Source organism: Mobula birostris, chromosome 11, assembly GCF_030028105.1.
Source record: "Mobula birostris isolate sMobBir1 chromosome 11, sMobBir1.hap1, whole genome shotgun sequence".
NCBI lineage: Eukaryota > Metazoa > Chordata > Chondrichthyes > Myliobatiformes > Myliobatidae > Mobula > Mobula birostris.
In genome coordinates, this window is record NC_092380.1 from 114,377,507 (window position 1) to 114,400,543 (window position 23,037).

Consider the following 23,037-nt stretch of genomic DNA (forward strand, 5'->3'; position numbering starts at 1 on the left):
TTGGTGATAATATCTCCTCCTCTCTGATGATCAACACTGGTGCACCTCAGGGGTGTGTACTTAGCCCACTGCTCTACTTTCTCTATACGCATGACTGTGTGGCTAGGCATAGCTCAAATACCATCCATAAATTTGCTGACGATACAACTATTGTTGGTAGAATCTCAGATGGTGATGAGCGGGCATACAGGAGCAAGATATTTCAACTAGTGGAGAGGTGTCACAGTAACAACCTTGTCAGTAAGAGGAAGGGTAAGACGAAAGAACACATACCAATCCTCATAGAGGGATCAGTGAGCAGCTTCAAGTTCCTGGGTGTCAAGATCTCTGAGGACTTAACCTGGTCCCAACATATCGATGCAGGTATAAAGAAGGCAAGACAGCAACAATACGACTACTAGGAGTTTGAAGAGATTTGGTAGGTCAACAAAAAAAACACAACAAGTTTCTATAAGTATACTGTGGAGAGCATTCTGACAGTGATCTATCTGGTATGGGGGGGGGGCGGAGGGAGGAGGGGGTAGCTACTGCACAGGACCGAAATAAGCCACAAAGGGTTGTAAATTTAGTCGGCTCCATCTAGGGTACTAGCCTACAAAGTACCCAAGACATCTTCAAGGAGTGGTGTCACAGAAATGCAGAGTTCATTATTAAGGACCCCCAGCACCCTTTTCTCATTCTTACCATCAGGTAAGAGATAAAAAAGTCTGAAGGCACACACTCAGCAATTCAGGAACAGCTTCTTCCCTTCTGCCATCTGATTCCTAAATGGACATTGAACCCATGAACACTACCTCACTTTTAAAATAGATATTATTTGTTTTTGCAAAGTTTTTAACCTATTCAATATACATATACTATAATTGATTTACTTATTTTTTACTTTTTTTTCCACTTTTTTTTCCTTCTACATTATGTATTGCATTGAACTGTTGCTGCTAAGTTAGGAAATTTCACGACACACGCCAGTGACAATAAACTTGATTCTGATTCTGAGTAGAAGCTAGGAGGTGATAGGTGGAAAAGGCAAAGCGGTGGAGAAGAAGGAATCTGATAGGAGAGGAGAAGAGATAAGAGGCCAGTGGTGGGAAATGGATAAGAGGGAAGGGGGATGGGGAAAGATTATCTGAAGTTGGAGAAATCAATGCTCATGCCGTCAGATTGGAGGCTACCTAGATGGAATATGTGGTGTTGCTCCCTAACCTAAGAGTGATCTCATCACGACAGAAAAGAATGCCATGAATTGACATGTTGGAATGGCAGTGGGGATAGGAATTAAAAAGGTAGCCACTGCATTATTCTGCTTTTTGCAGATAGAGTGGATTTCCAACACTTTTAATCAGATAAGCCTTCTTCATTTTCAAACTCACAGACTTTGCTGCTGGAATCTGAATACAGTCGTCCCTCGGTATCCGCGGGGGATTGGTTCCAGGACCCCCCCCCATGGATACCAAAATCCACAGATGCTCAGGTCCCTTATATAAAATGGCATAGTATTTGCATATAACCTATGCACAGCCTCCCGTATACTTTGTCATCTCTAGATTACTTATAATACCTAATACAATGTAAATGCTATGTAAAATAGTTGTTATACTGTATTGTTTAGGGAATAATGACGCTTTGAAGGAGGCTCAATAACACTAATGTATGTCAGGATCTGTGGAGGTTGAGGGCCGAGGATCTTCAAGCGTTGAAGGTTGAGGCTTCACAATTGCAGATGCTTTACTTACAAACATTGTTATAAGAAGCTGTTTCTTCTTTTTCTTTGCATCATCAAACAAATCTTGCAGTGGTTGTAGGCATGTTATTATCCCTCGGGTGACATGGAGGCTTCGTTCCATTGATGGATCGTACTCAAGGATCATATCCTTTAACACTTGCGCCTGCTGAAAAACTACTACAAATTTTTCAAGTGTCCAAATTGATGGCTCTGCCTCCTCTAAGTCTTCTGCATCATCATCATCTTCTGCAGAGGATTTCAGCAGATCTTCGAGTTCTTTGTTGGTAAAGGTTTCTCTATGCTCTTCTATGCGATCTTTCCAGGTCTTGAATCCCGGGGCTTGCTTGGCACTCTTATGGATGTAGGTACGATTGGGCATCTTCTTCCAGAACAAGCCCGTTTCGGCACAACTGAAAACTTGCTCTGGAAGGTAGCCTTTCTCTTCTATGAGTTTCTTGAGCTCTTCTGGGCACGCTGATACTGCCTCGGCATCAGCCGATGCTGATTCTCCCGTGATCTTTGTTCTTGAGGCTTTAGAGCTTTACAAAGCTAGCCAGATATCCCTTACTAGCCTTAAGCTCCTTCCTCTCGCTCTCCTCAACCCCCTCAGAGTAGTGCTCATAAAGGTTAAGTGCTTTTTCACACATAATTTTGCCATCAACAGGGATATACTTCTGTGACATGTCCTCTAGCCACACACTCAATGCTTTCTCAGTCTTTGCAAGCACTTTATCATGAACCAGAGAGACCATTTTTGCCATTGTAGGGGTAGCACTAACACTTCCACTTCAGCTTCTTTCTGCTTGATTGTGCGAATGCTCAATTTGTTCTTACCAACCTTACGGCCCACTTTGGCAAACCACATGTCACTTTTCAAAAGATCCAAGATTTTTATTTTCTCAGCAAGAGATAGCACTTTATGCTCCCTCATAGCCTTTGAGGAACTGCTTTGACCACTTATATTCTTTTTAGGAGCCATTTTTTCACAGAAACAAAGGGTGCACACAACACAAGTAGCCAATGAACAAGACGCGAGGCGAACAGTGCTCAAACAACGAGTGCTGGAGAGAGACTGAGGATCTGTGAAATGGTGGGAGGCTACAGCAGGGTATGCCTACACATCACTTCATTCGCGTGGATTAAACGTAGTGCTCGGCACACGGCAAATTCAAGTTTTGCTTTTTGGAACTTCCTGGAATTTTTTTTCCCGTATATTTTTGATCCATGGTTAGTTGAATCCGCGGATGTGGAACCCGCGGATATGGAGGGCCAACTGTACCTCAATAATGAATTGAATGGGTCCTTACTCACATTATAATATCAGCCCTGTAAAAGTGAATTCGCTACTGCAGGTGTCATACCTTTTTGAAGAAGAAGTGATTGGCCAGGTGATTTAATACCATTGGGTTGCTGGGATCGATTGTGTAAGCTCTTGAAAGGAGTTGCACACCGTTTTTAATGGAATCTGCCTAGAGAAACAGGAAAAGATTTGATAAGTTTGCAGCTTATTCAACATACAATAAAGCAGTAGCACGAAACAAAGTCCACAGCGTTTGTAACCAACTCTTACACAAGTGAACCAAACTCCAAACTTGTGCAATTGAATATGCAGGCACACAACAATTTTTGAGAAATGGAAGAAGCCAAAGTCATAGAACACTACAGCATAGAAACAGGCTATTCAGCCCATCTAGCACATGCCAAACTATTAATGTGCCTAGTCCCATCGAACCTGCATCTATCTTTCCACCTATCACCTCCCTACTCTCACCACTCTCAGCGAAGAAATTTCTCCCTCACACTCCCCTTAAACATTTCACCTTTCATCCTTAACCTAGGACCTCTAGTCACACCCAACCTCAGTGGAAAATGTCTGCTTGCATTTACCCTATCTATAGCCCTTATAACTTTGTATTTTGTACACCTCTATCAAATCTCTCCTTATTCTCCTACACTCCAGGAAATAAACTGTCCACTCTGCCAGCTCTCTGTCTGCTCACTCCACAACATGCTCAGCTGATTCTCCAAACCTTGCTTCCTGGTAATTCAGCCCACAACAAAACCACCTTGACAGAGAAGCCATTGAACTAATAGGAAGACAGGGGGACAGATTCCATGCAGAAGTCATAAATTTACACAAGTATTTCCATGGCATCCAGATAATTCAATGCACATTACATTAATTAAGCATTTCCATGGCATCCAGATAATTCAATGCACATTACATTAATTATAGAAAGTATGATAGAAAGCTTCCACAAACAGAATTGTTACAACAACTAGATTTTATTTTGACAGGACAGAATGAGGAATAAATACTGACTGAGATAACCTCCCCTGAACTTCCGTAAATTAGTTAGAGATTTTAATGAGTCCACCTGGAAGAAACTGGCCCATAGTTTAAGGGAACACTTCAATAGTAACAACTCTATTGGTACAGTTCTTCCTACCACCGTGAACTGCAATACTGTCTGAAACGTGAAGAAAAGTGTTTATTTAAATCTTCACCTACTTCTTGTGGTTCCACACATATTTGTTTACTTACTGGTTGATTCATACAGTGAGGAACAGGCCCTTCCAGCCCAATGAGCCGCACCGCTCAGCAATCCACTGATTTAAAATTAGCCCAATCACAGGACAACTTACAATGAACAATTAAGTTACTAACTGGTACGTCTTTGGACTGTGGAAAAAACCAGAACACTCGGAAGAAACCTAAGCAGTCATGGGGAGAAGGTACAAATCCCTTTCACACAGCAGAGGGAATTGAACTCCAATGCCCCGAGCTGTAACAGCATCATGCTACTGTGGTGGCCCAAAGATCACAATGATACTTACAGGGACTTATGTATTAGTTCCCTAGTTACTCTTTTGCTCTTTACGTACTTACAGAATCTCTGTGGATTCTCCTTTATCTGCCAAGGTAATCTTTTCCTCTCTCTATTAATATGAATGGAGTTACTGAACATGACGAGGATCTAATCAGCAGCAAGTTCAATTGCTCAATATTCCACAGGGTGTCAAGGTGCTGCTGGAATGAGTGATGATTGGGAAGTCTGGGACATCTGTGATTGTGTCAGAGGCCTTTAGAAGTATTCCTGATTGTTAACCTGGGTTTCCCCTCTAAGGAATTGCGCACTTCTGCTCAGACAGACGAGGGTAGCAGGTGCCTAAGAACATTGCCCCTTGCAGGTTCCTCTGTAAGTCACATCCTGTTACTGCAGTTTCTTCTTTGCCAGTAGGGACTTTAAATTGTAATCTGTCCAACCTTAAAAGGGTGGCACAGTACTGCAGTGGTTAGTGCAGTTTACAGCACCAACTGGGTTTCAATTTTCTCCGCTATCTACTAGGAGATTGTACGTTCTCCCTGTGACCGCGTGGGTTTCCTCCGGTGCTCAGGTTTCCTCCCACATTCCAAAGGCACATGAGTTAAGGCTACTAAGATGTGGGCATGCTATGTTGGTGGCAAAAGTGTGGTGATACCTGCATGCTGCCCCAGCACATCCTTAGTACAAATGACACATTTCATTGTATGTTTTAATGTACATGTGACAATTAAAGCTAATCTTTATCTTTAACAATCTCTGTCTGGTTAAGTTATAAACCAATAGGTTATAAATCAAGGAACTCCCTAACCCAAAGCCTCCAGGGACACAGCAATTCATGACAGGGGCACCATGGTAGCAATACTATTAACTCTCTGGGAGTTGAAGTTCAACGTTCAATCTTGGCATCCTCTGGAGGGAGTTTGTACATTCTCCCTGAGTGTGTGGGTTTTCTACGGATGCTCCAGTTTCTTTCCACAGTCCAAGGACGTACCAGTTGGTAGGTTAATTGGTTACTGTAAGTTGTCCTGTGATTAGTTTGCGTTAAATTTGGGTTTGGGGCGGTGTGGCTCAAAGGGCAGAATGACCTGTTCTGCGCTGCATCTCTAAAAAGAAAATTAAAAATAGCTCACCATGGTTACCTCAGGGCATGAGCACGAGTAACAAATACTCTTCACTGATAATCAATACTGCCGCACTGGTGTGTGCATCAAGGATGAGTCCTTAGCCAATTGCTCCATTCTCTCTACACTTTAAACCGTGTGGCTAGGCAAAGCTCAAACACCATCTATAAATTCGCTGATGACACCACCATTGTTGGCAGAGTTTCAGATGGCAATGAAGTAGCGTATAGGAACGAAACAGTTAAGCTGGTTGAGTGTTGCCACACTTACAATCTTGCACATAGCACCAGCAAGAGCAAGGAAGGAACTGATTGTGGACTTCAGGAAGGGGAAGTCAGGAGAACACACACCAATCCTCACTGAAGTGTCAGCAATGGGAAGGGTGAGAAGTTTTAAATTCCTGGGCAGCAACATCTCAAAGGAGCTATCTTGTTAGTGATTGAGATTTTTTGGTTGACGGCACAGGTAACTCACCTCCTTATTATTCAGTTCCAGGACTGCAAGACCCACAAGTGCTCCTACACATTTAGGGTTGAGATCGAGAGCCCGTCCAAATGCTAGTCGAGCCTTCTCCAGCTTACTCAGCTTCACAAAGCAATGGCCCATGCCCAGCCGCACCTCGGCTGTGAAAACAAGAAGCAGGAGTCATCATCTGACAAGTTTATCACAACAAATACCAGCTCATTTTTAATCAATCCCTGCACCCCCAGAGGAATATTGAGAGAGAAAAAAATTGGGAAGGAATATTTCCATTACTATTCATCAGAAATTAATGCACATATCTTTCCAATAACAAACAGAACGAACAGTTCATTATTTAAGTAGCACCAATAGCATAGCCAATTAAAATATTAACATCTGACCAACTCCCCCTTCCATTCTTCCTTCTCTCTCCACCTCGTTCAACCGTGGCTCTGAAACTGTAAACTCTACTTGGTGGAATGAAGGGTGGGGAATCTCATTGAAACCTATAGGATCAAATACTGAAAGGCCTACATAGAGGACATGGAGAGAAAGTTTCCAATAGTAGGACCAGAGGGCACAGCCTCAGAATAGAGGGACATCCATTTAGAACAGAGATGAGGCGGAATTTCTTTAGCCAGAAGTGATGAATCTGTGGAATTTGTTGCCACAGTACAGGTTATTGGGTATATTTAAAGTGGAGGTTAATGGGCTCTGGAGGTAGTAGTGTCTCTCATGGTAGCCCTGCTGAGACACTACCACCATCTCTAGAATCCTGCTTCCCTGCCATTTTGTACTGCTTTCATCAAGAACTTGTTACCCTGCTACCTACATGGAAATTTGTTTCCCAATTCTGCTTTCTTAACAATCCCTCTCTCATTTCCAAGGATCTGCTTCCTTTGCCTTTCAGGCCCTCTCCTGTTCTGGGAACTGGGAATCACTGGAGGGAGATTACTTCTAGGCTTGCAATACTGCAGGAGAAAGAGAGTCAAAGAGCACAACAGCACAGAAACAAGTCCTGTGGTCCATCCAGTATGTGGCTAATTGTTATTCTGCCTAGTCCCATCTGGACCATAGTCTTCCATACCCTTCTCATCCATGTACCTATCCAACTTTCTCTCAGTTTTACAATTACACAAACTTTCATTTTGCATAACGGAGAATTATATGCAACTGTCGCTGCTGCATATGGTAGTCACTGAGACCAGAAGGCACTGCCTCAGTATAGAGGAACATCCACTTAGAACAGGGATGAGGAGAAATTTCTTTCACTAAAGGGTGGTGAATCTGTGGAATTCATTGGCACTGATAGCCGTGGAGGCCAATTCATTGGGTATTTAAAGAGGATGTTGATAGGTTCTTAATTAGTAAGGGCATCAAAGGTTACAGAGAGAAGCCAGGAGAATGAGGTTGAGAATGATAATAACTCAGACATGATAGAATAGGAGAGCAAACTCGATGGACCAAACGGCCTAATTTTGCTCCTGTGTCTTATCGTCTAACACATGGACACTTAATGCTAGTATGAAGTGGTACAGTGACACATGAAGCGGTTGTCTAGATCAGAGGTTTAGCATGAAGGATTATTAATAGCAGATCCAAACAAAGCATAACCTCTTAATAAATTACAATACAAATCTCTGTTCTATCATTGGTGGTGTATTCATAGGGCAAAATCAAGATTGCTCAATGTCATTTCCATTACACGTGTCTCTTTTTTTCTTTCTGAGGGGGCTGGGGTCCAGTTGGAGTCCATGATCTACAGCTACAGCTCAAACTATGGTTCTTCATGGGTTGTGGGTTCTCGCTGTCAGACTCGCCTAGTGTTTCAATTATCTCCAGGTGCGCCCTGGAAGCTGTGTGCCTGTGGGGCGCCGACAATTCCTTGCTGATGCTGCTGTTAAAAGAAGACCGCTGCGCTCCAGTGACCTCTTTCTCTCTCTCTCTCGATGGAGAGTGAGAGTCTGCTGGTCCTCAGATCAACAAAGCAGATTGTAACATCGAAACAGTGAGCTGTTGGTTAATTGTGTGGCTAGGCACAGCTCAAATGCCATCTATAAATTTGCCAATGACTTAACTATTGTTGGTAGAATTTCAGACAGTGGTGAGGAGACATACAGGAGCAAGGCAGATCGACTGGCTGAGTGATATCACAGCAACAACCTTGCACTCACCATCTGTACGACCAAGAAATTGACTGTGGACTTTAGGAAGGCAAAGGCAAGGGAACACATACACATTCTTGTCGAGGGATCAGAAGTGTAAAGTATGGGCGGTTCCAAGTTCCTGGGTGTCAACATGTCTGAGGGTCTATCCTGGGCCCAACATATCGATACAATGACAAAGAAAGCACAACTACAGCTATATTTCATTAGGAGCTTGAGGAGAATTGATATGACACGAAAAGCACTCGCAAATTTCTATATATATCACATAGAGAGCATTCTAACTGGTTGCATCACCATCTGGTACGGAGGGGTCACTGCACAGGATCAGAAAAAGTTGCAGGAAGTTGTAAACTCTGCTAGTAACATCGCGGGCACTAGCCTCCACAGGATATCTTCAAAAGGTGATGCCTCAAATTGGCAGCATCTATCATTAATGATCTCTCTGACACTCAGGACACAGCCTCTTCTCATTGCTACCATCAGGGAGGTGGTACAGCAGCCTAAAGACACACACTCAGCGTTTCAGAAACAACTTCATTCCCTCTGCCAGATTTCTGAATGGACAATGAACTCATGAACACTACCTCATTTTTTTTTCTCCTCTTTTCTTGTACTCAATTAATTAACTATGTATAGTTTATTACAATGTATAGTCTTTATTATGTATTGCAACCTACTAGTGCCACAAAACAACACATTTCACAACATACACCAGTGATATTAAACCTTATTCTCATACATCCTTGATTGTAGTGCTGGTGATGAGTTGGGCAGTTCTTACGACTTGTTGTAGAGCCTCTAAGAGGAATCAGTTGCAAGTGGTGATAGCTATGACTAGTGAACCATTCCTTACCTGGACATCCAGGATTGGTCCGAAGAGCTTTCTTATAATAGGCCAGAGCACCACGGTAATCTTTTTTGTTGAAGGAGATACAAGCTTTACCTGTAGAGTGGGGAAAAGGGCAATTGGTTAGGTGTTAATTTGTGTTGGGCACCTGGCCAAGTGGTTAAGGCGTTCGTCTGGTGACCTGAAGGTCACTAGTTCAAAACTCAGCTGTGGCAGCGTGTTTGTGTCCTTGAGCAAGGCACTTAATCACACATTGCTCTAGTGTCTGTGTGAGGAGTGGTGCCCCACACAGACTTCCAATCTGCGCCTTGTAAGGCATGAAAATGCCCAACGCAGGCCTCTCATGGTTTGAGTCGACGTTCCCTCCTAATTGGATGTGGCTATTTTAACTGGCAGTGTTCAAACTGTGACTTGGTCCAAGATCCAGTGATCTAGCCACTGAACTCATGGTAATTCAGTCCTGTGATCATTCATAACCTGTATTTTTTTAAACCATGGGCTAGAGGTACGAAACAGTCCACCATCACCAGGTTCAGGAACAGTTATCACCCCTTAACCATCAGGCTCCTGAAACACAGGGAATGACATCACTCACCCCAACAGTGAACGTGTTTTTTAATTCTTTAAGCATTTGCAGAGTTTGTTGCCTTTTGCATATTGGTTGTTTGTCTGTCCTGTTAGATAAGGTCTTTCATTGATTCCATTATGTTTCTTGTATTTATTGTGAATGCCCGCAAGAAAATGAGTCTTAGGGTTGTATATGGTGACATAAATGTACTTTGGTAATAAGTTTACTTTGAACTTTCAATGGTCACTTATCTTTGTAAGATAAATATCGAATCTGTTGCATCCTACATCACAATGGCACCATTTCCTGGTTTCAATACACTAGTTTCAATGTTTGCCTTCTGATTCTGGAGACATAAGATTGAAGGTTCAAGCTCTGCTCCAGAACAGAAAATCCAGATTTACTTCCCAATACCAGTACCAAGGGAGTGCTGCACTCCTACAGGAGTACCTTTCCAAGGAGGCGATAAAATGAGGCATGTATGCCTGCTCTCACCATAGAGCAAAACTACAGTGAACTGTAGAGTCAGTAGAAAAGCTCAGTACCATCACTGCAGGACTTGCATGTGTCCAAGTCAAAGAAGTGGGCAGCAAAAATCATTGCGGTCACGCATCCTCCGACATCATTGAAAGAAGAGAGACACCAATCAAATGCAGAGGCCGACCCTCCAGGCCAGCAATAGGCCACACAAGCTCCCTCACTGGCTGCCAAGGAATTTCATTAGTAAACAACAGGCAGGTGGTCGGCGCTGATTCATTTTAATTGTTGTACATTATTGCTTTTTGTTGCCTGTCATACTCTGATCAACACACCACAGCAAATTCCTAACATATGATTCGTAATGTTTATGGCGAATAAAGTTGATCCTTAATCTTGCTCTGGCAGATGTAAAAGACTCGTTGAAGCGGAATGGGCAGGTCTCCTCCAGGTTCTGACCAACATGTAGCTCTCAACAATCCATACAGTAGACAGTTGGTTGCAAAGTTTCAGAGCCTGATACATGCAAATATGCCACCCTCTTCAAACACCACAGTGATGACAAGTCACTGAGTTTGGGACACCAATACTAAAGGATAGAGAAGCACGTTCATTGCAGTTTGAGCTCAGATTACTGGAAATGTGGGATTTACGCTTACCATTCAAGTGGTTGGTTTGGTATGTCACCAAAGACTTCTACAGGTGTCCTGTGGGAAGTATTCTGGAATGGAGAGGCCACCGGACATGCTTGCAAGAGATTGCCGACTCAGCCAGCTCTGAAACAGGCACAACCCATCCCAACATTGTGGACATCTTTAAAACATGGTCCCTCAAGAAGACCTTACCTTAGAAATTACCCAGGGTTATCCATAGCCCTCTATTTTTCTGAGTTCCATGTACCTGTCCAGGAGTCTCTTAAAAGACCCTATTGGATCCGCCTCCACCACCGTCACTCCATTCCATGCACTCACCACCCTCTGTACCTTCTTCCAAGCACCTTAAAATTATGCCCTCTCGTGTTAGCCATTCCAGCCCTGGGAAAAAGCCTCTGACTATCCACACGATCAATGCCTCTCATCATCTTATACACCTCTATCAGGTTACACCTCTATCAGGTCAACACTTATCCTCCGTCGCTCCAAGGAAAAAAGGCTGATTTCACTGAACCTACTCTCATGAGGCATGCTCCCCAATCCAGGCAACATCCTTGTAAATCTCCTCAGCATCCTTTCTATGGTTTCCACATCCTTCCTGTAGTGAGGCAACCAGAACTGAGCACAGTACTCCAAGTGGGGTCTGAGCAAGGTCCTATAAAGCTGTAACATTACCTCTCGGCTCCTAAATTCAATTCCACGGTTGAAGGCCAATGCACCGTGTGCTTTCTTAACCATACAGTCAACCTGCACAGCAGCTTTGAGTGTCCTATGAACTCGGACCCCAAGATTCCTCTGATCCTCCACATTACCAAGAGTCTTACCATAAATACTATATTCTGCCATCATATTTGACCTACCAAAATGAACCACCTCACACTTATCTGGGTTGAACTCCATCTGCCACTTCTCAGCCCAGTTTTGCATCCTACCAATGTCCCGCTGTAACCTTTGACAGCTCTCCACACTATCCCCAACACCCCCAACCTTTGTATCAATCAGCAAATTTACTAACCCATCCCTCCACTTCTTCATCCAGGTCATTTATAAAAATCACAAAGAGAAGGGGTCCCAGAACAGATCCCTGAGGCACACAACTGGTGACCAACCTCCATGCAGAATATGACCCGTCTACAACCACTCTTTGCCTCCTGTGGGCATGCCAGTTCTGGATTCACAAAGCAATGTCCCCTTGGATCCCATGCCATGGCCATTAGACATAACACTGCTTTGAGCAAATAGTTTTTAAATAGCATCAGTTGCATACGTTTGTTTTCAAAAAGCAGTGATTTTTGTCATAAATTGTTGCGAGGAATAGGTAATAAGACAATGCAGAACCATTTTGCTCACCGCGGTTTCAAGCATTCAGATGCTAGAAACAGCCAGGAGTAAAAATGAAATTATTTCACTACTTGAACAAGTTAGAAACTACTGAGAGTTTGAAGGTATCAACAATCACCTTGTATGTTACAATGAAAATGAAGATTTGGAGGGTGCAGTCGTTGGAGCATTATATGATGACAGTCCATTTTCTGTCTAGTTGTCATAGCTGATTTTGTTCATTCACAATCAAAAGAACATGCAGTGAATGAATTCGTCCTCTACAACCATTAGGAACTAATGCACAGTTTTACAGTACTGCAGTAGTATTGGTAGTGATCTACCCTAAATTCCAGTGTATAAGCTGAGAATTTGGCCCTAAAATGAGGGGGTCGGCTTATACAGAGGGTGCCAACTTCGGAAAAACAAATACACGGAAGACAGGTTGTATTTATTGGCTGTTTTTGAGTCAAATACAAAAGAAAATACAAACGCTTATGAAATCTACACAAAAGATCTACAAAACACATTCTGTTTCTCAATTTACTTGTACACACTGTTGTCGTCAAACGTTCAGAGCTTGAAACTCTCACACTCTTCATTATCTGACTCTCCAAAAATCAAATCCCATTCTTCGGCAGTCACCATATCATTGTAAGGAGCGTCAATTTGTGTTTAAACTCACATCTCGGGGCTGCAGCACCGACGTCAAACCACCGGGGATGACTGCAATGTCCGTATTTTTAGCTTTCAATGCTGCTTTTGTCTCACCTGACAAGTGCGCTTTGAAGATGTCCCAGACAAGTAGCGACTTTTCCTTCCAGAAACCTTCGGGACGTTGACGCCACACGTCTTTAACCCACTTCAAGCAACCCTCTTCGTCCATCCAGCTGCGTTCTTGAACGTAAACAACACCCAGCAGGAATTTTTCTTTCTTTGGGAATGTTTTCATCTTAAAAAGCACCATCGGTGGTAGCTTGGTCCCATCAACCATACACATTAACATGACAGTAAAATGTTGCTTTTCGTGTCCAGTTGTTTTGACAAGGACTGTTTTCTCCCCCTTCTGATTGACAGTGCGGTTGCCAGCAAAGCCAAAGAACACTGGTGCCTTGTCCGTGTTACCGATCAGTGAGAGCGGGTAAGAATGTGCCTTTCAATGCTTGATTACAAATGATTGGAAGGCCATAATCTTATTCTCAAGGTCGCTCGGCAACTTCTGAGCAATCTTTGTTTTTTGTCTCAACACAAGATCACGTCTATTTATAAATCGAGTGCACCAACTTCGCGTAGCTTTGAAATTTTCGCTGACCTCACTGTCTTTTTCGGCCCAGTTCACTGCTTGAACTTGAATCATTTCTCTGGTGACAACGTACTCAGACGATCGCTGGTGATTCACCCACTCTCAAACTTTTTCTTCCAGTTCTGGCTACTGGCATGTTTTCCCGTGGTTTGCACATTTCCTCTTTGGCATTTCCCTCAGCGTGTCCTCTCCCTTTCTCTACTCTTTCACTTGTTTCTCGTTTTAATCTTTTGTACACGGTGGTTGCAAACACAATACTGAGTACACGTACTGATCCCACCACCTTGTGTTATGTTTTAATGAGATTATGATGGGCGCGCTAAATAGTTTCACAGGGGTTACATTTCAGAGGATTCTTTACCATTGGGAACCTAATCAAAAACTTCCCTCCCTGATTTATTTATTAAGAATTCACTTATAACGCTCTACAATGTGTAGGCCTGTTTTCTTAGCAGGTACTGGTTCACAAGATTTCCAGGTTCCGGATCCGGCAAAGATGAGTACTGGCATGTGAGATCGTGTGATCTTTTCTGGTTAAATCAAAAACCTCAACAAAAGGGGTCAGCTTATACAAAGGTAACATGAAAAAGTCACTTTTTTAACCTCGAAAATGGGGCGGGGGGGGTCGGCTTATACACCGGAATTTACAGTATGTTAAGTACATAATTTGTTACTCAGTTTCTTTTTTTTTAAATATACCTTTTTAAGTATTTCCATGAAAATCCAGCTAATTGGGTCAAAATGTATAGATCCACTTTTAAAATTGTAATTTATAGCATTTGTGTACTGCAACCACAAAAAAACACATTTCGTGACATATGTCACCGACATTAAATCTGAACCTGAACGTGGGATGCCTGCTCTGATTTAACCGCTCAATGAGCACATTTAATTTATTTACAGTTGATCCAAGAACTTGTTGCTTCCAGCAGTCAGGACCTGTTGCATGCCTGCCCTTCAGAGATGTTCTTACCCAGGAGTGCTGGAATGTTACTTGGTGACTGATTCAGCACAAAGTTGAACTGTGCCTCAGCTTGGTCCATTTTATCCCCCTCCAGCAGGCAGAAGCACGCTCTCCCCAGCAAGTGGTTCTAAAGACAAGAGAGCACATTAGGGAAAGCAGCTTTCAAACAGTACACTACTGAATTACATAGAGCTTACAGCATAAAACAGGATAGTCAGTCTGCAGTGTTTGTTTCACAAGTCCTGCTTCATCCCTCCACTTCGCCCTTTATTTATTACATGTACGTCGAAACAATAGTGAGGATTGTGCTGGGGGCAGCCCGTAAGTGTTGCCACGCTTCCAGCACCAATATATTTATTCTATTTATTTAGGGATACCGGTCATTCCAGCCCAACAAGCTGTGCCACCCAGCAGCTCACCTATTTCACCCTATCATCATCGTGAGACAATATACAACCAACTAACCGGCATATCTTTGGATTGTGGGAGGAAACCAGAGCACCCGGAAGAAACACACATGGATTACAATGAGAACGCATGAACTCCTTACAGGCAGCACAGGAAATGAATTCTAAAATCTGATGCCTCGAGCTGCCATGGCGTTGTGCTAACCGCTATGTCACTATGGCTTCCTACGAAGGTTGGGGTTGTTGTGGATAGTGTGGAGGGCTGTCAGAGGTTACAGCGGGACAGTGGTAGGATGCAAAACTGGGCTGAGAAGTGGCAGATGGAGTTCAATCCAGATAAGTGTGAAGTGGTTCATTTTGGTCAGTCAAAAATGATGGCAGAATATAGTATTAATGGTAAGACTCTTGTCAGTGTGAAGGAACAGAGGGATCTTGGGGTTCAAGTCCATAGGACACTCAAAGCAGCTGCACAGGTTGACTCTGTGGTTAAGAAGGCATACAGTGTATTGGCCTTCATTAATCGTGGGATTGAGTTTAGGAGCCGAGAGGTAATGTTACAGCTATGTAGACCTTGGTCAGACTCTACTTGGAGTACTGTGCTCAGTTCTGATCACCTCACTACAGGAAGGATGTGGAAACCATAGAAAGGGTGCAGAGGAGATTTACAAGGTGTTACCTGGATTGGGGAGCATGCCTTATGAGAATAGGCTGAGTGAACTTGGCTTTTTTCCTTGGAGTGACGGAGGATGAGAGGTGACCTGATAGAGGTGTATTAAGATGATGAGAGGCATTGATTGTGTGGATAGTCAGAGGCTTCTTCCCAGGGCTGAAATGGCTAGCATGAGAGGGCACAGTTTTAAGGTGCTTGGAAGTAGGTACAGAGGAGATGTCAGGGGTAAGTTTTTTTACACACAGAGTGGTGAGTGCGTGGAATGGGCTGCTGGCGATGGTGGTGGAGGCGGGTACAATAGGATCTTTTAAGGGGTTCCTGGATAGGTACATGGAGCTTAGAAAAATAGAGGGCTATGGGTAATTTGTAAGGTAAGTATAGGTTCGGCACAGCATTGTGGGCCAAAGGGCCTGTATTGTCCCATAGGTTTTCTATGTTTCTATGAACTCTCAGATGAAGCCCACGCAACCTGAGGAGAATGTAAGAACCCCATTCAGAGTGTGGTGGGAATTCAAAGGTTTCATAGGTACACTTAATGTCAGAGAAATGTAAGCAATATGAAGTGCTTTTTCTTTGCAATAATTGAATTCAGATCGGAGATCGCTGGCGCTAACTGCTATGTTAACATGCTGCCCTTCTGTATTACATCAGGCATCAGCTGATGTTATTATCCATGGTGCAGATATATTAACTATGCTTTTCTAAAGACTGCAGCTTTCAAATGCCACATTCAATGCTCATTGGATGGTGTGTTGCTTTGAAGTAAAACATCGGCAGACCTCAGTCTGTTCAGTTTGACTAGTGTTTCTCAGGCCAGATCACCCCCAATGAGGTGTAGTGATGTCAAAGATTGCAGCAAAATACTGCAGGATCCTTCAGAGGATAGTGAAAACCACCTAGAGGGACACCCCCCCCCCCCCAACTCTCTGCTGTGTTGTGACATTCACTGAAGGGCCCAAGGCATTGTTGAGGATCCCTACCACCCATCCCACAATCTCTTTGACCCACGACCATGAGGAAGATACAGGACCATCAGGACTAGGACTGCCAGACTGGGTGACAGCTTCTTCCCTCAGGCTGTGAGACTAATGAATACCCTGACACCACCGAGGTCTCATCACTAGGACAGCGAGCTGTTTACTGTACTGCTTACTGTTTACCTGTACGGAAGAGTACATGCATTTTGAATTATATTTTATTAACTTTATTTATGGTAATATTTTCTTTTACCATAGATATATGGTGTGTGATATACGTTTTGTGGGTGCACTGTGGTCTGGAGGAACGTTGTTTCATTTGGTTGTATATGTCAGTCAGATGACAATAAACTTCAACTTAAACATGATCATACAGAGACCTCGCAACGCTTAACCCACTGGTTGGCCCTTCTCTTGCTGCCATCAGGTTTGATTCAGTCCTTTCCAGGAACCTGATGCCACAAGTGCAAATGAGAAGGCTGAAGTGACTTAAATGTCTTCAGCCTCCTCCTGCTCAGAACCAGTTATCACAAGAAGTAACTTGCATCCCCTCTTGCTGTGTTTTCACTAGTGGAGTTGAGGTCAGGTGTCTTACGTCACTTGGTTTGACAATCAAGAGTGGAGGAGGTACAATAGTCTGTGCAAACAATGTTTCACTGCACGATTAAGAATGACATCAGGATTTTACAAGGTCTAGAGAAAGTTCGCAAGATGATTCCGGGAATGAAAGGGTTAACGTATGAGAAGCGTATCGTGGCTCTGGGCCTGTACTCACTGGAATTCAGAAGAAAGGTGGGGAGGGGGGAGAATATTTCATTGAAACCTATCGAACGTTGAAAGGCCTACATAGAATGGACATGGAGAGGATGTTTCCTATGTGGGAGAGTCTGGCACCAGAGGGCACAGCTTCAGAAATGAGGAATGTCCATTTAAAGCAGAGATGAGGAGGAATTTCTTTAGCCAGAGGGTAGTGAACCTGTGGAATCATTGCCACAGACGGCTGTGCAGGGCAAGTCATTGGGTCTACTTAAAGCTGAGGTTGATGTGTTCTTGATTAGCCAGGACATCACAGGTTTTCGGGAGAAAGCAGAATGGGGCTTAGAAGGATAAGAAATCAGCCATAATGGAATGCTGGAGCAGGCTTGATGGGCTGAACAGCATAATTCTGCTCCTATGTCTTAGGGTCTCAGAGTGAAATTCTGGACCATACATCATGGTAAGCCTGACTAACCTGAGTCCTTTGAAGACCAGTCCACGTTATGCTGGTTAGACATTCTGCGGCAGCTGCCTATGCAGGGACTTATTTTTATTTCTCTCTCTGCCCCTCTCATCATACTGTGCCACACATCTCGTGCACAACTGTCCCTTGCCTCACTTCACTATTCAGCTGGTTCTACTGTGGGTACAGTTCTCCCCCACTTTCGAGGACATCTTCAAAGGATGTTGTCACAGAAAGGTGACATCCATCACGGAAGGTGTCCACCATTTGGGCCATGCACCCATCTGGATGCTGCCATCTAAAGACTCGCTCTTTAGGGTTCAACAACAGCTTCCTCTCCACTGCCATCAGATTCTTGAAGCCAACACCACAACTTAATTCTATCTCAGAGTACACTACCGTGGGGCGGCTACAATAGTGTAGCAGTTAGCGCAAGACTTTGCAGAGCTGGTAACTGGAGTCCAATTCCTGCCGCTGTCTGTAAGGAATTTGAATGCTCTCCCCGTGACCACATGGATTTCTTCCAGGTGCTCTGGTTTTCTCCCACATCCCAAAGACACAAGGGTTAGGGTTAGTGAGCTGTGAGCCACACTGGCATGAGAAACATGGTGACACTTGTGGGCTGCCCCCAGCACATCCTCGGACTGTGCTGCTCTTTGACACAAACACTATATGTTTTGATGTACATGTGACAGATAAGGCGATCTAATCTAATTTCTTTTTCTCGCTCCCTATCTTGCATTAGTGTCCTTACGTTTATTGTGTAAGTTTGGTCTAATCACCTTATTACGGTGACTCTGACTCAGTGGTCAGTCACCTTACGCACAGATACTCCCGTGTTTTGTGTCACTTTATGGACATACAGTCTATGTGTATAAATATATAAGCTATCTCATGTATTTATGCTTCCTGTGTTTTTTTTTTTTACAATGATTGTGTTCTTTATCTAATCGTGATTTTTTTTTGCGCTGCAATGACTCCAGAGAAACAACTACTTTGTTCTCCTTTACACTTATGTACAGGAAATGACATTACACCATCTTGAATGGTTTATCTCTCTACAGATGCTGACTGACCTGTTGAGTGTTTTGAACCCTGTTTCAGATTTCCAGCATCGAAGTTTGTGTTTTCGTTTAATTTTCACACATTAGTAACCTTGAATCTTATCCATGCTGATTTCAGTTAATGTTTGTCCTTGTCTTGTTAGCATACTGTGCTACTGTAGAAAAGTTAATTTTCAGGCTATTGATATCTAAGTAGTATGCCTGCAACGGTAGACTGGAACTTGACATTGGACCTCTTCACGTAGTATTCTGCACGACACTACATTCACTTCACTCTAACGCCCAATACCACAGTACATCTTGGTGTAAACCTCAACAGTCGTGTTTACTGGGATCATACCTGATCATACATGATGATTTTGTCGGCCATAGTATACAGCAGGGTGGCCTGGGTGATGAGCTCTTTTTTCGCATCCTTGTTCTTTTCTTTCCGAGCTTGTTGTACATAGTAGGCAGCAAGCGTATCGAGACAGGTCATCTGGTCCTTCTCATGGTCTCGGTAATCCAGGTTTCCATCAATACGAGCAGCCTCCAGCAGCTTGACAAAATCTTCTGTCTTCCCTTGCTTGAAGTACTCCAGCTTTAAGGTATAAAAAAGTGTAAAATTTGAGTAAAAGTACTAAAAATGGAGAAACAGCTGGGAAAATTGTACACACAAGAGATCTTATAGGTGCTGGAAATCCAGAGCAACACACACAAAAAGTTGGAGGAACTCAGAAAGTCAGGCAGCACTTATGGAAAGGAATAAAGAAAACGGTATCAGGCCAAGATATCAATTTAGCAAGGCATTTGATAAGGTACCCCATGCAATACTTATTGAGAAAGTAAGGAGACATGGGATCCAAGGGGACATTGCTTTGTGGATCCAGAACTAGCTTGCCCACAGAAGGCAAAGAGTGGTTGTAGACGGGTCATATTCTGCATGGAGGCAGATGACCAGTTGTGTGCCTCAGGGATCTGTTCTGGGACCCCTATTCTTTGCGATTTTTATAAATGACCTGGATGAGGAAGTGGAGGGATGGGTTAGTAAATCTGCTGATGACACAAAGATTGGGGGTGTTGTGGATAGTGTGGTGGGCGGTCAGAGGTGACAGCGGGACATTGATAGGATGCAAAGCTGGGCTGAGAAGTGGCAGATGGAGTTCAACCCAGATAAGTGTGAGGTGGTTCATTTTGGTAGGTCAAGTAAGATGGCAGAATATAGTATTAATCAGCGGTCCCCAAAGCATGTGCTACTGGGCCGCGAGGAAACAATACGAGTCAGCTGCACCTTTCCTCATTCCCTGTCACGCACTGTTGAACTTGAACATAGGGTTGCCAACTGTCCTGTATTTGCCGGGACATCCTGTATATTGGGCTAAATTGGTTTGTCCCATATGGGACTGCCCTTGTCCCGTAATTCCCCCCGCTAAGTTAGAGGGTTCCTATGAAACCTTTCGTGCAGAAATGGCATAAAGCGCAGAAGCAATTACCAAAAATTTATACAGGAAAAATTTTTGAGCGTTCCCAGACCCAAAAAATAACCTACCAGATAACACATAAAACCTAGGGGACCGTGCACAATTCTGATTTGATGGAGACGGACGCGAGAGTACGGAGGAACATCTGGAAAACTTCTGAAATGCCCTTTTCTACTGTGTGGCAACCGGAATATCCGGAGCAGAAGACCCCAAAATCCTCGGCTTTGCTTGTTTCAGCGGCCGGGGCAAGGTTGAAGGCGCTCGGGAGGCTGTATCAGAGAGCCTGGTCGGAAGCTCGAAGTTTTCTCACGGATGGACTCAGTGTCAATAGACAATAGGTGCAGAAGTAGACCATTCGGCCCTTCGAGCCTGTACCGCCATTCTGAGATTGTGGCTGATCATCTACTATCAATACCCGGTTCCTGCCTTGTCCCCATAACCCTTGATTCCCCTATCCATAAGATACCTATCTAGCTCCTTCTTGAAAGCATCCAGAGAATTGGCCTCCACTGCCTTCTGAGGCAGCGCGTTCCACACCTCCACAACTCTCTGGGAGAAGAAGTTCCTCCTCAACTCTGTCCTAAATGACCTACCCCTTATTCTTAAACCATGCTCTCTGGTACTGGACTCTCCCAGCATCTGGAACATATTTCCTGCCTCTATCTTGTCCAATCCCTTAATAATCTTATATGCCTCAATCAGATCCCCCCTCAATCTCCTTAATTCCAGCGTGTACAAGCCCAGTCTCTCTAACCTCTCTGCGTAAGACAGTCCGGACATCCCAGGAATTAACCTAGTGAACCTACGCTGCACCTTCTCCACAGCCAGGATGTCCTTCCTTAACCCTGGAGACCAAAACTGCACACAATACTCCAGGTGTGGTCTCACCAGGGCCCTGTACAAATGCAAAAGGATTTCCTTGCTCTTGTACTCCATTCCCTTTGTAATAAAGGCCAACATTCCATTAGCCTTTTTCACTGCCTGCTGCACTTGCTCATTCACCTTCAGAGACTGATGAACAAGTACTCCTAGATCTCTTTGTATTTCTCCCTTAACTAACTCCACACCGTTCAGATAATAATCTGCCTTCCTGTTCTTGCTCCCAAAATGAATAACCTCACACTTAGTCACATTAAACACCATCTGCCAAGTTTCTGCCCACTCACCCAGCCTATCCAAGTCACCTTGAATTCTCCTAACATCCTCATCACATGTCACACTGCCACCCAGCTTAGTATCATCAGCAAACTTGCTGATGTTATTCACAATGCCTTCCTCTAAATCATTGACGTAAATTGTAAACAGCTGTGGTCCCAATACCGAGCCCTGTGGCACCCCACTAGTCACCACCTGCCATTCCGAGAAACACCCATTCACTGGTACCCTTTGCTTTCTATCTGCCAACCAGTTTTCTATCCATGTCAATATCCTCCCTCCAATGCCATGAGCTCTGATTTTACCCACCAATCTCCTATGTGGTACCTTATCAAATGCCTTCTGAAAGTCAAGGTACACCACATCCACTGGCTCTCCCCCGTCTATCTTCCTGGTTACATCCTCGAGAAACTCCAATAGATCAGTCAAGCGGGATTTGCCCTTGGTAAATCCATGCTAGCTTAGCCCAATCCTATCACTGCTATCAAGATATGCCGCTATTTCATCTTTAATAATGGACTCTAGCATCTTCCCCACTACTGATGTTAGGCTAACAGGGCGATAGTTCTCTGTTTTCTCCCTCCCTCCTTTCTTAAAAAGTGGGATAACGTTAGCCATTCGCCAATCCTCAGGAACTGATCCTGAATCTAAGGAACATTGAAAAATGATCACCAATGCATCTGCAGTTTTCAGAGCCACCTCCTTTAGTACCCTAGGACGCAGACCATCTGGACCTGGGGATTTGTTAGCCTTCAGTCCCATCAGTCTACTCATCACCGTTTCCTTCCTAATGTCAATCAGTTTCAGTTCCTCTGTTACCCTATGTCCTTGGCCCATCCATACATCTGGGAGATTGCTTGTGTCTTCCCTAGTGAAGACAGATCCAAAGTACTTATTAAATTCGTCTGCCATTTCTGTTTCCGATAACAATTTCTCCCAATTCATTCAAGGGCCCAACATTGTTCTTAACTATCTTCCTTCTCTTCACATACCTAAAAAAACTTCTGCTATCCCCCTTTACATTCCTAGCTAGCTTGCGTTCATACCTCATCTTTTCTCCCCGTATAGCCTTTTTAGTTAAGTTCTGTTGCTCCTTAAAAATTTCCCAATCATCCATCTTCCCACTCACCTTAGGTCTGTTATACTTCTTTTTTAATGCTATGCTACCTGACTTCCTTTGTCAACCACTGTGGCCACTTTCCCCCCTTTGAATCCTTCCTTCTCCGGGAGATGAACTGATTTCCCACCTTGTGCATTATTCCCAAGAATACCTGCCATTGCTGTTCCACTGTCTTTTCTGCTAGGATATCCGACCAGTCAACTTTGGCCAGCTCCTCCCTCATGGCTCCATAGTCTCCTTTGTTCAAATGCAATACTGACACTTCTGATCTGCCCTTATCCCTCTCAACTTGCAGATAAAAACTTATCATATTATGGTCACTACCTCCTAATAGCTCCTTTACTTCAAGATCACTTATCAAATCCTGTTTATTGCACAATACTAAATCCAGAATAGCCTTATCCCTGGTCGACTCTCTTACAAGCTGCTCCAAAAATGCATCCCGTAGGCACTCTACAAACTCCCTATCCTGGGGTCCAGTACCAACCTGATTTTCCCAGTTCACCTGCATGTTGAAATCCCCCACAACTA

At 43.7% G+C, this 23,037-nt stretch overlaps 1 protein-coding gene across 1 annotated transcript in view; it reads right to left on the bottom strand.

The window, feature by feature from the left end:
- Window positions 1-23,037, bottom strand: part of ctr9 (CTR9 homolog, Paf1/RNA polymerase II complex component) — a 103,898-nt gene that overhangs the window by 75,175 nt on the left and 5,686 nt on the right. Inside the window, exons 3-7 of the mRNA XM_072272909.1 lie at window positions 19,112-19,351; window positions 14,444-14,561; window positions 9,156-9,245; window positions 6,147-6,295; window positions 3,085-3,192 (exon numbers count right to left, since the gene is read on the bottom strand). Of these exons, the coding sequence (XP_072129010.1) occupies window positions 3,085-3,192; window positions 6,147-6,295; window positions 9,156-9,245; window positions 14,444-14,561; window positions 19,112-19,351 (705 nt within the window). The remainder of the gene's footprint in view (window positions 1-3,084; window positions 3,193-6,146; window positions 6,296-9,155; window positions 9,246-14,443; window positions 14,562-19,111; window positions 19,352-23,037) is intronic.